Source organism: Halichoerus grypus, chromosome X (assembly GCF_964656455.1).
Source record: "Halichoerus grypus chromosome X, mHalGry1.hap1.1, whole genome shotgun sequence".
NCBI classification, from domain to species: domain Eukaryota; kingdom Metazoa; phylum Chordata; class Mammalia; order Carnivora; family Phocidae; genus Halichoerus; species Halichoerus grypus.
The window spans coordinates 8,524,238-8,541,907 of NC_135727.1; the positions used below are offsets into that span (position 1 = coordinate 8,524,238).

General features: G+C 47.2%; 1 protein-coding gene and 1 long non-coding RNA gene across 2 annotated transcripts in view; one reads left to right on the forward strand and one right to left on the reverse strand.

The window, feature by feature from the left end:
• Positions 1 to 964: 964 nt before the first annotated feature.
• Positions 965 to 6,869, reverse strand: SLITRK2 (SLIT and NTRK like family member 2). Its single transcript, XM_036090597.2, has one exon. The coding sequence runs from the start codon at positions 6,867 to 6,869 to the stop codon at positions 4,332 to 4,334; it is 2,538 nt and encodes an 845-aa protein (XP_035946490.1). The 3' UTR covers positions 965 to 4,331.
• A 3,140-nt stretch (positions 6,870 to 10,009) lies between these two features.
• The window catches only part of LOC144380588 (uncharacterized), a 195,709-nt gene continuing 188,048 nt past the window's right edge, over positions 10,010 to 17,670 (forward strand). The window contains exon 1 of the long non-coding RNA XR_013444795.1: positions 10,010 to 10,189. This is a non-coding gene — a long non-coding RNA (uncharacterized LOC144380588). The remainder of the gene's footprint in view (positions 10,190 to 17,670) is intronic.

Below are 17,670 nucleotides of genomic sequence, written 5' to 3' on the forward strand. Positions count from 1 at the left end.
TGAAAACCCAAACATACAAAAACTGATGAATTAGAGGGATGACTTGTATTATAAAATGGTTTTCTGCTTTATAAAACGATTCACAAGTTTCCTCCAAGTGGCAGCTCCCCTAATGCATTGAAAATACAATTTGACTTACAAAATTTCAGTTTACACGTGACTTTTTGCACAACCATTGTGAGAAGCAAAGTAAGCCTATATACAGTACTGAATTTTCTCTCTCAGGATCTAAGTGAGTGTCTTATCATAGTACTGGTAAAGGACACTTAAGCCAAAATGTTACCTTTTAAGCCACTGAAATATAAAGCAAATACTGCCTCTAAAACATGGCTATTCCAGAAAATTTAAGTACGTTTGTGATTTTGTATTTACAATTTTGGGATTCATCTTTATAATGTAGATCTTTAGATAGCCCAAGTCTGTAGCTATCTTGAGGCCATAATATTGGGCCCTATCCTGCAGAAATTTGTTTTATTTTTGTGGGGTTTTCCCCCTTTTAGCTGCGTAATTTTAAAGAGATGTTAATGGTGGTTACACTGTAGCTAGTCTATTTATGACGTCTTACTCTTATACTTCATTGCACAGAATCACCTTTAAAAATCCAACTTCCTGCATTTCTTTACTGTTCCCACTGTTGACTCTGGGCGATTGTCATTCAAATAAGGTTCTCCTTTATTAGCTGTAAGCTCCCTGGCGGGGGGTTGGGGGGCTGGGGGGACAGAGATCCTGTCTATCTCTGTGCCCCCCCCCAGCACACATCATAGAGCCTGGCACCTAGGAAGCAAGCACTCAATAAATATTTATTGGACAAATGAATGAATGAAGAAATGATTGAATTGGGAGAATCGGCTGGAAAGCTTTCTTCACTCTAGCATCCAATCCAGTATGTTTCTGGAATGTGTACAATCAAAATGAATTTCCAGTCTTAAAAATCACAGAACCTCTCTCTTGTTCCCTATACGGGTTTTTGTTTTTTTTTTTTTTAGAATCCATTAAAATATGGAGCCCTTGATGACATGGAAATATTTAGAAAAATTAAATCTCCTTAGAAGTCAGAGGGCAAAGCAGAGGAATTTGAAGAGTCATTTCCTTACTCACCAACTGCTGGAGGGAACAAAAAAGGCACACAGATTGACTAAAGTCCAAAACCAAATCAAACTTGGCAGTTGTGTCCAGACTGAGAAATAGTACTTTTGAATGTTTCAATACAAACTTAGCCACAGGTATACTCAGAAACAATGAAAGCAAATCATTAAGAGCTAGAATCGAAGGAAATTACCATTTGCCATTTGTAGGGCCAGACACAGAAATCTGTTCCAGGCAGGGCGGGGGGAGATCACACTCTGTTGGCTGGAACCATTTCGCTGTGCTGATGCTCATACCCATTACAGGTTGCATAGGAAATAAAAGTGAAATAGCAAAATCCAGCTGTAGGAGATGAAAACAAAATCCTACAATAAAATAGCACTTGAGTGGATAAAGCAAAACAATATAGTCGGTGGGGATGCTAATTAGTTAATAAACGTAAAAGTGTTTGTGATTGCGTTAGGAAATAAAGCTTCAGAGTATATGGTGTATGAGGCCTTTTAAATGAAATAGTCTGAACCACATTCAAACAATTTCATCTTAAAACCTAACACAAATGAAGTAAAAATCTAAAGAACATGAGACTCTGGATTTGCACCGTAAGTACTAAATGAGAGAGTGTATGAATCTGAGTTCTTCCAGGAGGCCTCTTAAAAATCGTGTAACTACATGAATATTAAGCTATCTCTGTTGAAGATCAATGAAATGGGTTTTTCTATGGATAATGGAATGACTTTCAGGTGAATGAGAACAAACCCTGACGTGGAGTCACTACATCAGTAGTTCTAGTTAGATGTATAAACTTAAAAACTATCTTAACAGGATATGTATCCTAATTTGCCTTTATAATCACTTCCCAAAATACCTACCTCTGTATTCTGTGTTTATCATTGCACCAAATGAAAGCAGCCACAAGAAGATTTTTGAAACTCTTTTATATATATGTATTATATATATATAATACACACACACACACACACACACGTATATGTATATGTTTATACTTCACTCAAAGAGGAGGTGGTTTTTCCGGGAGCTGTCTCCAAGTTCAGTTAGCATAATATTCTCTCTCCTCTTTATGAAATGTAAATCTCACTACATTAACTTTCTTGTAGATCATTTCGGGCCACCATTCTTGACTTTGATCTAATGGATTTGAATAGGAATTATGATCTCTAATCAAAGAGTGAACATGCTAGCTTGTCACTGTAGATATTCAGAGGTTTGTTAAGGGCATTTTTTCCCCCGAATGCCCTTTACATTTAAATATACACAATTAACTTCTATTGTTAAAAAAAAAAAAAAAAAGATTTTGCACCAGTAGTTCTTAATCCAAATCATTTGGACTTAAGTAATTTCTAATTGAAAGCCTATCACATGAGTTGTTTATAGTGACAGACAATATACTATTAGTCATTTTAAAGCTTTAAAAGTAAGTTATCAGGATCCACTTCAATCTCCACATGATAATAAAGGATTATTATGTGCAGTAACCTATTTATGAAAAGGAAACAGTGTGCTTCTTTCAGACGCCATCAATTGCTTTAATAAGGAATTGAAAAGCTGGACTACTTTATATGCAGATCACCATCCCAGTTGCATAAGGATTTACAATAGACAAAACAAAACTATTTTTTGTTGTAAAGAAGGGCTGTTTGTTTAAATAGCACAATAATGTTTGCATCTAAAAATTCTTTACAGGCTAATAAGCCTTCATAAGTGTTATATAGACTTGGTTAGTTAAAATCATTCTAATGCTAAGACCAAAACGAAAGGCTTGCTTGAGCTGACAGGGAAGAATTCAAGTAACACATGCCTAAAGAAGGCAGACGAGAAAAGATGCTTCCTTTCTTGGTTTAGGTACTTTTTAATTGATTTGGAGATGCAAAGAGTATGTGATCTGATAGCACCTCATTAACGCTTCAATAAATGTAAGTGGAAAACGCTGCTTTCTCGGAAAATGTGAAAATTGAGGATTCGGAGCCTAATCTTTAATCCTAAAAGAAATAGAAAGTGATGTACACATTTGTCTCTGCTGCCTTGAATTTGCAGAGAACTTACTTGGGATGTTTTAATCTCACCTTTGAAGGGGTTCCTTCAAGGTATTTAATGGCTCATACGTCTTTATTAAATGAGGTGTGTGGCGGCCTCTACTGGTGTGTGTTTATAGAAAATGTTTCAATAGGCAGAAAAAATATTAATTTCAATTAAAAAGTTAGAAATACAGACTCTGTCATTTAAATATATAAAAATATCTAATTTAATGCAGAAAAAATATATTACAAGTTGTGTAATGCACTCTTAATTAGGAAAATAATCTAAAACACTGACCATGTTAGTGTAAAATAATGATTTACGGAAGGGCATTAATTGTTCAATTCACTCTGAGATTGGGTTAAATATCTTTTATTAATGAATTACTAATCCCGACTGAGGCAGCTTCTTACCTCTAGTCCACTGTTAAATCCGCTTAGTTGACTTAAATAAAATCACTTAGAACAAACCCAGAGGAAAGGAAATATTTTACAGTTAAATCTCTAAAGTCCTACAACTAGAATCATTTGATGACCGGCTGGTTTCTATAACTCAAGCAAACTGTACGTTGACTTAATATAGCTGACATTTTGATCTATTTTACAGTGTTTTTAATTTCAAAAATACAACACATTAAAATATGTTCAATTTATCAAAGCTAAAAGCAACACTTAAGTAATGTACTTAAAGTGCAAAGGCACTTTAACACAAAGAAGTGATGCCTAGTGGCTATACTTGGTAACTGAAGACGGAAATACCATATATCATTATTTACAAAAGAATTTATGGTCTCAAAAGATCTTTGGAGATCTTCTACAAAATACGCTAAATATCCATTTTTACGTGAAAAGTCTGCTTACTCTTTCTTCATTCACTATAATCTCCTCTTCCCATTCCCACACTGGAAAAATAAAAGAAGAAAAAAGAAACAAAACCATAAACAAAATATATGAACAAAATGCACTGTAGAAACACTCATGTTCACTGATGATTCCTAAGGAGAGAACTCGGGGGAGGGGGAGGAGGAAGAGAGGGTGGGGTGCGGGGAAGCAAGAGAGAAATAATTTAAAGGAAAACTTGGAAAAGCAGTATCATCGCTTCGCCCCATCCCCCAAGCATGTTCACAGTCCCCCACTGACGCTGAGGGAGGGAGAACACAAACACACACAAAAGCAAATGTAGTGCTTCCAACAGTGCGGAGCAGCAGCCCTTCACAGCTGACTGATTGCAGTTTGTTTTTCCAGAACTTCGAGGTAGTCTGGTTCTGATTGCGGCTTAGCTTGCAGTAAAGGGTGGTCGGGTTTTGACTGCCCCACAAAGCATTTCCTGGGAGTTCCGTATAAAACGGTTTTATTGATTCTGTCTTGGTTTTGGCGTCGAGATTCGTACGAAGGGGCGAACTGCCTTTTAGGTAAGGTACAAAAGTTATAGTGGACTAGCCCTGCACTGGGAAGTTCCTTGACTCGCTCCGCGATATTCTGATACAGCAGCTCGGGCTCTCTCGGCGTGGCTTGCTTTTCGAGCAACTCAGTGGCACTTATCGTGTAAGCCAGCGTGGCCGGCTCTTCTTTCTTCTCCTCCAGGTTGCCGTAGCTGAAGTCTTGCAGGTTTCGGTAATAGGCTACCGGGTCTCCCTCCTTCTGCATGTAGATCGGGTTTTGGCACATCTGCCCCACAGGTGGGGGGATATAGTTATAGACGTGGCCGTCCGTTTTATCCTGAGCCTCGGTATTGTAAGACCCATACTGTAGCTGGAAGGAGCTGACATCTAGGTTGTTGGCACTCCGCGGCACACTGGGCACCCCCTTTCTGCGCTTCAGGACAAAGACGAATAAGCCGGCCCCAAAACAGACAGATAAGATAAAGACAACAAGCAATCCTAAAATTAAGACGGAAAGTGGGACTTCAGTGTGGAGCTCCGGGTAGGAACTGGGAGACACACTAAGCGACCGAGGAGTGTCTGTGTTGTGATTCATGGACAAAACGGTTCCGTCTGACAAGTTGGGGCTGTCGGGACAGATAGCTTCCCTCCCCAGAAACTTCAGGATCTCCCCGGCATGCTTTGCGGGAGATTCGCAGGTCACCTCATTGATGATGACGGGGGAATTGGCATGTTCTGTCCAGTCCTTTAGCCCCATGATGTCACAGGTGCAGTCCCATGGGTTCTCTTGCAGATCTATCTGGATAAACGCCGGCAGCTGATCCAGAACCCCTTTCACAGGCAGGTGAGAAAAATGGTTGTTTCTCAGATTCAGCCTGGTGAGGGCCGTTCCCCCAAATATATTATCGGGTAGGGAGCGCAGCAGGTTGTTATTCAGAAACAGTAGCTGTAGGTTAATCAAAGCATCAAAGGTCAGTGGCTTAATCTCCTTGATGACATTATATTCTAAATAGAGATACTGCAAGCTCTGCAGTCCATCAAACATAGAAGGATACAGCACTTCAAGGTAATTGCCATTCAGGTAAAGTCTGCGTAAACTGGTCAGGTTTGTGAAGGCACCTTCCTGAATGACTGCAATCCTGTTGTTTCCTAAATGCAACAAGTCCAAAGAACTGTATTCTAAGAGGTCGTTCTTATAGACAGTTTGAAGATAGTTCCCTGTCAGGTAGAGCTTCTTTGGACTGGTAGGTTTGGGCTGCAGGTCGGAGATATTCGTGAACTTCCTTTCTTGGCAATTTACGTTTAGACCATTGTCTGAGCTCTGAGAGGTACAGACACAGCTGCTGGGGCAGGTGAGGGGCACGGGGGACTTGGTCTGGTACACCATGATCGGCCCGAAGCTCTGCCTGTCCTTTGACACGGTGACCCGGGGAGTCGGGCGATTTCTCATTTTGGGGGGCCGGCTGGCTTTGGGAGCCCTGGTTGGGTTGAGAGCGGGATTCATGGTGGGCGACAGCCTTTGGACGTGCGTGTCTGCATGGCTGCCCCTCTGACCGGAGTCGCCGGTACTTTTTCTGGGACAGAGATCTTGCCTGGTCAGCTGGGTCACATCTTTCCCATGCAGTCGAAAGGGAGTTTCACAGACAATCTCCCCGACAAACACAGTAATGGTGTCCAGCCAAGCCTTGAGAGGAAGTAAGTCACAAGTGCAATTCCATGGGTTCTCCTCCAGCTGGATCTCCATGATCCCTCCAATGTGCTCAAGGACGCCGGCGAAAGGCATCACTTTCAGCCTGTTCCCTCTCAGGTCTAAGTGGGTCAGCAGGACGAAGCGGAACACATTGCTGGGCAGCGACAGCAGAAGGTTGTCATTCAGGATGAGCACTTTGAGCTTATTCAGTTTGCTGAACGCCCCTGCCTCGATGGCACTGATGTAATTGTAGTCGGCCTGGAGGTACTCGAGGTTCTCCAGGCCCAGGAAGGTGTCTTCCCTCAGCACCTCGAGCTTGTTGTTGTTGAGGTGCAGTCTCTTGAGGGTTTTCAGGCCGCTGAACGCCCCGGTTCGGATCTCCTGCAGCCCGTTGTTGCCCAGGTGGAGAGTCACGGCGTTGGAGTAATTGACGAACTCGTTAGGGTACAGTCTCGTCAGGAGGTTTCCATTGAGGAAAAGCTGATAGATTCGATACTGGGGCGGCTGGAGCAGGCTGACAGTTGTAAATCCTTTGTTTTCGCAGTTAATATTCAGGACGTTTTCCTTCTCTTCACACAGGCAGCGGATCTTGCAAATGTCTTTGGCAGTTTTGCGGCTCTCCGTCTGTAAGATCCCGGCCACGGTTAACACACTGAGGAACCAAACGCCGCTCAGCATCTTTAGGCACCGTCGGTGTCAGTTCAGGTACCTACAGGCAAACCTTGGGGACGGGTGCGGGGAGAGGGAAGGATGCGGGGGAGAGAGAAACAAGGAAGCCCGATTAAAATGGCAAAGCAAGGGGGCGGAGTGGGAGGCCGGGAGAATGCGGGGAGGGGGCCACGCGGCAGAATGAAATCACTGCGTTTCTCAAAGCGGTTTCTTCTCTCCTCGCCCTCCCCCTCCCCCCGGCCCCCGCCAGCCCACCCACACGCGCGTCCCGGAGCACACATGCTTGCACCTGATTTCCCGGCGGGTCGCAGCCAGCCGCGGAGTCATTAGTAATCGAGTTGTCCTACTAAAGCCAGCCCATCACCTCCTCCCCTGGGGTATCTTGAAGAGATCTCGGGCGGCTCGCCCGTCTTAGGCTCGCAGCAGAAATTGCTTTACTTTTTTTTTTTTTTTTTTAACTGCGCAAAAAGGGGGTGGGAAAATCAGGGGACTGGCGGTGGGGGAGGGGGAGAGGATGGAAGAGCGAAGACAGCGCGGGGTGGGGGTTACTCACACATCAGGAGAAGACGGGACCCCTCTCCTCTGCAGTCCGCCAGTAGTTCAGCATCTTCGGAAAGAGAAGAAGAGCAAGGTAAAAAGAAGACGCCGCTTCCGGGGGGGATGCCCTGCTTTCTGCCGGCGGATTTAATTTGGCTGGGGGTGGGGGGTGGTGCGCAGAAATTAGAAATCCGGGAGGCCGCAGGGGAGGAGAGGAGGGCCCGAGCGGCGGGAGGCCGAGTCGACGGGGCCCCGGGGGTGCGACTGCGTAGGGAGGTCGGGGAGCCGGGCGGCGGGCGGCGGGAGGCGGCGGCGGCGGCGGCGGCGGCGGCTGAGCCTGGGCGCGCGCTTCCAATCCGGTGGCAGCGGCAGCAGTGCGCCGAGCAGTTTGAATTTGAGAGGTTTTGCAGGCTCCCCCGGACAGGGCTAGGGTGACGTCACGCGGGGAGGGGGCAGGCGGCGGATCGAGGGCGCGCGGTGGGGGAGGGAGGGGCAGATGCTTCCCTTCCCTGCGAGTGGCTTTGCAAAGCTCAAATCCGGGCTGCGTCAGTTGAATCTGAACTACTCCACCTCCCACCCGGCGGGCGGCGGGCGAAGCTCCTGGAGGGGGATTCTCCAGGAGGGGCCCCGCGAAGGGGCTGGGACTCCTCCGGCCTCGGGCGCCTTCGAGTGGTTTCTCCCACCTGCCACTCCCTCCAGGCCATTCCAGTGGGGTCTCATGCCACATTCCCAAGCGGAGGTCCAGATCTTCCCGGGGAGAGGGGTGCGTGCGTGTGTGTGTGTGTGTGTGTGTGTGTGCGCGCGCAGGAGATGTGCCTCTTAGCCACAGGCCTGGGGCCCGCCTGCCAGCCTCCTAGCTCGTGTGCTCTGATGCTCCTGGTGCCGAGTGGGGTGTGTGCCCGCCCCAGAGCGCCTGTGTAGGAGGGGACTTGTGCTTTTACATACAGAGCTTTTTTTCAGCGCGGAGAGAATTACTTTCTGGGGCGGTGACTGGCCAAACAGATATTTGCCTGGATTCTGAGAGCCAGCTCAACGTTAGAGAGAAACCACAACAAGCCCCCCCCCCCCCCCGCCCCTTGAGAGTTAGCCAGATAATGAAGTTTAAACGTGTGCTTTTCGCCTGCAGGAAGGAGGAGTGGGCGTCAGAAAGCACTGCCAGGCTGAGCCTCACTGGCGCGGTGTGGGAGCCCAGGAGTGGGAGCCCACGGAGGGGGCCTAAGCCTCCAGGCAGCATTATGAACTGCCAGGTGTGCGGTTTTTGCCTTCATTATCTTGCTCCTCCTGAATTCTCTTAAGGTCCCCTGGAACCAGGTGTCTCCCAGCGGGGAGTCCATCTGCAAGATGTGAAGGTCTGCTGTTGCCCGGAAGGGCCGGCCGCAGCCTCTGGTGAGGCAGGAAAATGAGGCAATGGAAGAGAAGGGGGCAAAGGAATGGACCGAGGATGCGCCTGTCCCACCAAATACTTACACTTGCTTTCCCCGCCTCTTCAGTCCCAGCCTGCTTCAGACCGAGTTGACACAGGGTCCCATTGCTGGACCACATTTGGAATAGAGACAATCCCACTGGCAAAATGAGCTGCCTGAGAACGGAAAGCCCCCCACTTCTCCCCTCCTGCCTCCCTGGTAAGCTCAGGCTTTAGGAGTGTTCCGCCCGCACCGGCTCTTTCGGCCCGGAGAAGGGCTCTGATAGTTTACAGACTTAGGCACTAAGGCAACCTGTGGCTCTGGCAGCCTCCTCCAGACTGTTCCTCAGGCTTTCACCTTGCCCTCTCCTTTTCCTTCGGGGAAGAACCTTGGACCAGACATCGTGAGACCCCTCCCCATCCTGTAATTCTTGCTTGGGCTTGGACAAGATCCTTTCCTTCTGGGGCCTCAAATTTCCCTTCTCTGTGCCAAAGGGCGGCACTGAGCTGAGCTATCCTCGGAGGGGGAGGGGCAGCCGGGTGATGGCCTCCCCACTCTCTATTGCAATTGCATCATTAGATGCAGAGTGATGCAGTGCACGATTAAGCTTCCTTTCACAGCAAAGGGGCATTTGTTCCTCCATATTTCTAAATATTAAATAGACATAGTTCCTAGAGAGATGTGGCTTATTCGTTGTCATTCATTTAACAAGTATTTATTAATTAGGTTAATATTTCATGGAAGCAGAAGCCAACATGAGAGCTGGACAAGACCTTTGCAGTCAGATTCATTTTATAGATGAGGACATTCCTCCACCAGGAGAAGTGCTGACTTGCTTAAGTTCAAGAATCTATAAAATGAGAAACAGAACCCAGGGATTCCTGGTCCAGCAGCTTTCCCCAAAGCTCACTACTGCTTGGTGTGAATTGGAGAACTATCTGCCTAAACTTAAATAATTGGTGGTGGTGTCTTACCTTTAAATGTGTGCTTTTAAAAAAATTGTATTTGAAAGTGAAAGATCAAATACTAGTTTTAGTTCGCAAATAATTTCCTGCAAGACACTGATGACGCTGTCAATACTCCCTGAGCACAGAAACTATTAAGAATTTCAGAGAGACAGAGACAGAGAAAGGGGCAGATAGATGGGGGGCAGCTGGCGGAGCTTGAAATCCGTGAAAATTAGTATAGAGTGAAGGAAATGCGGTGGTAAGCTGGCGGGAGTGGGGGGCGACACCGGGAACCCGGAGATGGTGTGACAGATCTTCCTTCCACGGTTAGCTTCCGACACGGGTCGGTGGACTCTCCCACCACTCCTCGGCCTCCACAGCCGCTTTCCCCAAGCACAGTTACTGGGATCGAATGAGCCTCAGCCCGGAAAAAGCACTTTAAGTAAGTTTCATTTGGCCCGGCGTCTCGGGGAGAAGCGCCGCGGCACCCCGCTAGGGAGAGCGGGCTTCTACGGTGGCGGAAAGGTTCTGGGGGAACTGGGAGCCCCAGGGAGGCAGAGGCGGACGCTAAAATAAGGCAAACCCTCCCTCTCCTCGTTGGGGCGAGGGAGGCAGAAGCGGGGACTCCGTCGCCTCGATCTCCCGCGCAGCTGAGTAGAGCCCGGCTCGGGTCGCCGGGGCTTCCACAGGGCGCGGGGAGGGCCGGCGGGATTGCAGCCTGCGCCGCCCGGCCGCCCGCCAGGCCTCGAGAGGGGTTAACGGGAGTCCGGCGGGCCTGCCGGGGAGGGGTGTCAGCCTCCCGCCCGCCCTTCTCGTCCCCCCCCCCCGCCCCAATCCCGGCAGGTACGGTTCCCGGAGCGCGCTTCCGGCGGCCAGCGGGCCAGGCCATTCCCGGGTCTCCGGGCACCGGGCGCCGACCGCCGACCGCTAGCACAGCCCTCCTCGCCCTCCCCCGGGCTGCCGGCCGCCCGGTGCCCGGCGCTGGGGCCCACAGCCGCGACGGCCGCGCGCGCTGCCTTCGCCCCGGCGAGCGTTCTTCCCGGGACCGGCGGCTCGCAGCCGGCACACGGGGCCCGCCCGGCCGGCGGGAGCCCGCGGGGCTGCACGACCGCCCCGAGCCCGGCCACGCCCGCGCGGGCTGTCTCGGAGCGAGCGAGCCCGGGCGGGCGGGGGCGGCCACCGAGGGCGGCCGCCGGCGCGCGGTCCCCGGCGGATCGCGCCCCGGCTTCCCGCAGCCGGTCCCCCCCACCCCCCGCCTCCACGAGGGGAGGCGGCCGGGAAAGGCAGGGGGCTGAGCGCCGCGTTCCCGAGTGCTGTGAACTTACCCGGCAAGCGCGCCACCCGCAGCTTCCCCCGGAGACGCCCGCAGCATCGGCCGGCCGGGAGGCGAGGGAGCCGGCACAGCCTCGGACCGGCGCGCCCGGGAGCGTGGGGTCACGGCGGCGAGCGCGGGCGGCGCCCCCAAGGGCAGGCAGATCCCCACTGGAGCGGCTCGCCACCGGGCAGCGCTTCTGGCAGGAAGCAGGGAGGGAGCCGAGAGGGAGGAGGGGAAGAAGAACGGGGGCGGGGGGGGGGGGAGGTAGGGACGGCCGCCCCTCTCCCGCACTTATCAATCACCCTGCAGATCAAATGTCCCCGCCGTGCCCCTGGGAGGGGGATGTAGCAGCCCACAAAGAAGCCGCCGCTCCATTTCTCTGACGAGCGCAGTGGCGCGCTGCTCACGCCTCTCGGCCCCTCTCGCCTGGAACTCTGCCCAGCCCTTGCAGCTCCTACCGTGGGCTGCAGCTCGGACTCGGTCAAGTGAAATGAGGATGGCACTCGGTCGGTACCAAATCCCAGGGGAGACTGAGACCACTGGGGGGAAGTTCCGGACAAGTCAAGAAGCAGCCGGCCCTCCGAGCTGGACGCCCTCCGGGACGGCTGCCTCCCCCAACTAGTAAGCGCCCAATCACTGGAGTTCGCAGGCAGATATGTAAGGACCTCCTACGAGGATGGTAAACAAGGAATTTCCATATAATATGGAGCGAAAGCTAGACTTGGGCAACTGTGTTAACAGAAGCAAGCCCTTAGCAGCGTGCCAGCCCCTGTGTTCATTTGATTCTTTTCATTCTTCGCGACGTTGCCCGGATTGGCTGGAGCGTACTTTGGCCATCCCCGCCCCTTCCTTTTCCTCCTTTTTTCCCCCTCTTATTAGTAGTCCAGGTGGTGGCGATTCGACTACAGGAAGGCCCTCAGGGAAAGAGTCACTGGGGTTCAAGAGGGAGGTGCGGTTGCAGTTTCCCTCAAGACCTGCCTTCCCCAGGGTATTGGGCATAAACTTGCAGTTGTGTTCGTTTCAGGCAGGATTAGGGAGTTTATTTGGATGGCACCAACACATCTCCCCCTCGATCCCGGAGGAGGGGGGCCTGCATGAACGCCGTCACTGCCTCCGGTCCTTCTTGTACCCCCGTCCAGAGTCGGTAAAACCCCAGCTGTTCGGAATCAGCCCCAGTTTGATGATGGAGAAGAGGGGGGGTGGACGATGAGCAGGGCCCCAAGTTAGAGCAAACATGAGCTCTCCTGCTAATGACTCTGCTTTGGGGTCTGTGTGTTTTCAAGGTTATTTCCTCTACAATGAAGCCAGGTTCTCACAGCACTGACTTCCACCCCATTCTTGTCCTTCCCCGGGGGAATCTTTTGTGCTTCCTCCTTCTCTTGGCTTTCTTTCATAATGGTTTTCTAAGGAGACCATGCTGGGCCTTTTGAAAAGAAAATTACTGATAATCGTATATTGTGACTATAAGCAAAGTTTACTTTCGGAATAGTACAAAGAATTATCTTTTATAATTGTAGCTCTGAGGTTTTAAGGATCATTGCTGCTCCTTTCACTTCATTCCTGAAAAAGACTTTTTGAGATTTCCCTGCCATTCAGATCATGCGCACAGGGGCAGACTCTTTACCGTTATGTACTCAGAAACATTACCCTGTTTTGTTAATGTCCTTATTTGTGCAAAATACTAACCGCGCTGTTTGCTACGGACTATAGCTGTCGTCTGGCCACATCATAATATTACTAACTAGGAAAAGTTATGCTGTGTCCTCTGTGTCTTTACCTCATTTCTGACTGTGCCATCTTTTCTTGTAGTTATTTAATGGGTGCTATAAACAACCACAAAACACAGAGCTGAGAGGCTATTCAAAGGCAGAAATAATGAGACAGTCATGCTGGAAAAAGGAGACCGTTTACTGAGAAGGGTGATGTGTCTCCGACCAAAGGAAACACACATACAAAAGCAGTAACTTGTGTACAGATGAGATGAGGAACACAGTATCAATGATAAAAACCGACATTTTATTTTTGATCCGGTAGAAACATGTAAAATATGGCATGCATCAATTTTAATTAGCCTTGGAAGCAAGGCTAACGTGTTTACCAGCGCTCAGAAAAGCATTCAGCAGCCTGTCTTTCCACACGGGACCATACCGATGGTAAGATAAAAGGAGAAAGAGCAGACTTCTCTTTTCATCAGCATACAGTTTTCCCGTAAGGGGGTAGCTCTTTCGAAGGGGGTCGTGAAGGCACACACAGACAGAATGACGAGCAACACAAAACTTTCTGTGATAATTACGGTAGGAGGGAGCTCGAAGTGTGTGAGTTTCAAATGTACCAATTTATTTGAAAGTTTCTTTATACTGACTTTTCTAAAAGCTTCTGCGTTAGGGGAAAATGTCCTGCTGTACTTGAATATCAAAGACATGCATATTAACGTACTTTTGTTAATGAATAAAAGTGGCATTGTTAATTCTTTGGTGTAGTGGCATTATAAACATATCTCTCTGTTCGTGCGCAGTTCTCTATCGATCATTTCATCTTACCAGTGGGCTTAGAGATCCCTGATCACAATGCCAGTAGGGAAAGAGTGCAAGAAAATCAAATTGTTCTTGGGTTTTTATCATTTCTTTCTACGAGTAAGGGAAAACCAGAAATTTCACCTAGGATGAATCAAAAAACAAACATGTGCCTGCATTTCTAAGATGATGCAAATGTTGCCCAATTACTATGTAGTACACAGTTTGAGAATGTTATTTCTCTACCTTCTCTGCACCTGTCCAGAGCTGGAAAGCTCCTAAAAAAAAAAACAAAGTAGGAACCTCATGCAGAGTGAGTAATTCTAAGACAGATGTGAGATGTTCTCAGAGAATACTGTCTCTTTTGAATCAAAGATTTCAAAGATTTCAGACAGAGACAGATTCCTAAATAAAGAAATGCAACACAGAGGACATGCCATTAATACCAGTAATTACAGTTTAGAGGATATTGTAGACTTTGGTTCTGTGATGCTATTGAAAGTGTGGATATTTTTAAATTCAATTCCATTATTTTGATTATTTTGGCAGGCCTGTTGGCTTGGTTGGAATAGTGCTGGGCCAGGACCCGAGTAGTTTGTCTTTTAATCCAGCACACATCCAAAGCCTTAGAGACCTGAATTCAAATCTCACTTCTGCTTCCTACTTGCAGGGGGAGCTGAGCAGGCACCTCTCTCAGTTTCCCCACGTGGAAAACTGGGTACTAAATCCTGCCATGTGGAGTCAGTAAGGACGGGATTCGTACAAAAGCCCTGGAAAATTGCGCAGCGGTACATATGTGTGAGGGGAAATCTTGACACGAGGGATTCCTAAACTCACTTCTTAAAATAACTAAATTATACAAAAACAGTGATTTTAGTGAGAAAGCAACATTTTAATTTAAATTGGATAACAGACTCAGGATTAGGAAGTTATTTACGATTCTGGTTGGAGCTCTATGATGTCGAACATTCCAATGGAAACCTAAAAACATTCCATTGTTTCCCTAGATTGTTCCAGAGAGTTGGATATATGTATATATCACCTCAACACTGTCGACATTTTGGACCAGATAATTATCTGTTGGGGGGGGGCTGTCACATGTCATGTGGGAGGTTTAAAACCATCCCTGGCCTCCGCCATTCTCCAGTAGCCCCAGTATGCCATATATATACACACACGCACATATATTATATTACATGTGTGTATATCTATTTGATGTATATATAATGTGTATGTGTGTATAAACAGCTTACACTTATTTAACAAACACAAACAAATCGAAGGAACGTGATATGCACTATGACCCAGCAACAGAGCGAGAGGAAGACCCCAGGCTCCCTGATGCCCTGCTTTGTGATCTGCTTATGGGTTGAAGTAAGAGCTTCTGGAACCATAGTCCCCTTGTCATAGCCATGCACCCTGAAATATTCCACTGCTGTTTATTTTAAAATTTGGTGGCCATGGCTTGCTAAATTGACTTCGTGAGTGACTAATAGGTTGGATCTCAGAGGTTGAAAAACACTGACATACGGAATCAAGAAGGGGAGGAAGGAAAAATGGGACAGAACAGAGAAAGGGGGGCAGTAAAAAAAAAGTGGGAGGAGAAGAGAAATAGAGGAAAAAAGAAGTTATAGAAAAACTTATGGTGCTCAACCAATTGTATCGAGTGTCACTTAACGATGGCACCTGCTCCGTCCTTACTGACTGAGTAGAGTGATTCATCAGGAAGAACCATAGTTAAGCTCACTGGACTTGGGAATAAATATACATGGCAAAAGCCACAGATTTTACAGATAAGGCTTAGGACAGCATTAGCAGGTATTTCATTTATCCTGACACATTTCATCCTATTAATCTCACTGCAGCTGGAAGTTATATTTTGGTCTGGAGTTACAACCTAATGCCTACAGGAGGAAACCAAATTTATTGGGTTTGACTTTGCACATTATTGGAACGATATAATGCAGTTGAGCCTCTGTACTAAGTTCTGTTGATTTTATTTATGTATTTATGTTTGACTAGTATAAATATAGGGTAAAGTATATGCTGTGGTAGAGAGTTTAATGCTGACTCTGCTGGAACATTCAAAAATGTCTGCCCGAAAGATGCCCAGTTCTAAAGAGTTATACCCAGAAGAGCAGCTACTAAGGATTTGCATTAAGTATTTCTGATTTTTTTTAAAAAGTCATCATTCGTGAAGAGGACCAGGCTATTAATATTCAAAAAAAGCAAGGATGGTACACTCCAGATCTATCCTGAAGTTGTGCTTTGCACAAAATGAAGCGAGGTTTAGAAACTGTGGGTTCAGAGGGGAGGTGAGTGAGATCTATAAAGTAAATAAAATAATTTCCAAGTAATAGCTGAGTGCAGCATTCAACCATCATTGCAAATCAATGCAAGGAGAATAGATTTTTTTTTTTTTTTTTTTGCCTTGAATCTTGATGAGTTACTACTCAGATGTGGTTTCAGTTCTTTTCTCCTTCCTTCCATTTTTCTTCTCCCAGGAGGTTTCCTAAATGACATGACAAGGACACTTGGCACGCGCCCTTAGTCACCCGATGATTGCAGGTGGGGTCACCCTGAACTCAAATGGGATGGCCCCGGGACGTATGTCCAACCACTTTTGCCTCTGTCTGTGGCCATACTGTGGTTCCTAGGCAAATTAAAAAGAAAAAAAACAAAGCTTCAGATTCCATGACATTCAATATCCCCGAGGCTCTCTCAGAAAAAAATACCCCAAAGTCTCTCTGGAGTGGAGGAACCATATGGAGTTTCTTGTAAGCACTTCGGAGCAACCCCAGGAAACGATGACAGACCTAGAGACATAATCATCCACGGATTTGTCCCCCAGCCTGGGCATCAGCACAGCAGCTGACGTGCAGTAGTAGGGTCCATGTCACTTTATTAATATTTTGAAAGAAGGCAAAGCAAGCTCATTTCTTGCTACACGTCAGTGCTTCAGAATAATGAGCTCAGTGTGCTGATCCCTTAGCTCTTTATATGAAGATCTAGTTGGCACAGGTCAGGAAATGGCACTATTGGAACTAGATAACTTATTTGCCATCATTTAAATATATTGAATTGTTTTATTTTAATGCATTTTTTTCCCATAGACATACTCATATTTTAAGAAGATGTGTACCGTATTACGAAAGGTTGAGGGCTGGTTATTGTTTGCAGCAAGGATGGACAATTGTCAAATGAATGAATCCATGTTCTCAAATTTTTTTAAAAAATATTTATTGACTTAAGTAATCTCTACACCCCATGTGGGGCTCGAACTCACAATCCGGAGGTCAAGAGTTGCATGCTCTTCTGACTGAGCCAGCCAGGAGCCCCTCTGCGTACAGTTTTTATAAATATAATCAGTCAACCTAAGATAACTTCTATCTCCTTTTTTAAAAGATTTTATTTATTTATTTGAGAGAGAGAGAGTACTAGTGGGGGAGGGGAGAGGGAGAAGCAGACTCCCCACTGAGCAGAGAGCCCAACGTGGTGCTCTATCCCAGGACCCTGGGATCATGACCTGACCTGAAGGCAGACGCTTAACCAACTGAGCCACCCAGGCGCCCCTAACTTCTATCTCTTGAATACAAATAAACAGTACATAAAAATTTTAGGTAAGCCTGAGTCCCTGCTGTAAAGCTCCAGTTGCTTGGAATTCAGTATATGTGCTGCCGAAGCGAGCACCAGTTGCTTGGAATTCAAATATATGATTTACTCAAGGGTCTGAACAGATCTGCTATGATTTACATTGATAGCATTGGGGTGTATTAGGCAACAATGAAATTCATTTATTACCCCTGCTATGGCCATTAGCCAAGTTCAGTCTTGAGCTATAGTAATGATATTGATCACAGGCCACCTGGCTTCGTCAAACTGTGCTTCTCCACTGATTTTTTTTTCCTTTTTTAAAAATTTTATTATGTTATGTTAGTCACCATACATTACATCATTAGTTTTTGATGTGGTGATCCAAGATCCATTGTTTCCGTATAACACCCAGTGCTCCATGCAGAACGTGCCCTCTTTAATACCCATCACCCAATACTCACCCCTCTAGAACCCTCAGTTTGTTTCTCAGAGTTCATAGTC

What these genes read in the sequence shown, in the direction of transcription:
- SLITRK2 (XM_036090597.2), bottom strand. Translation starts at nt 6,869, where the DNA reads ATGCTGAGCGGCGTTTGGTTCCTCAGTGTGTTAACCGTGGCCGGGATC.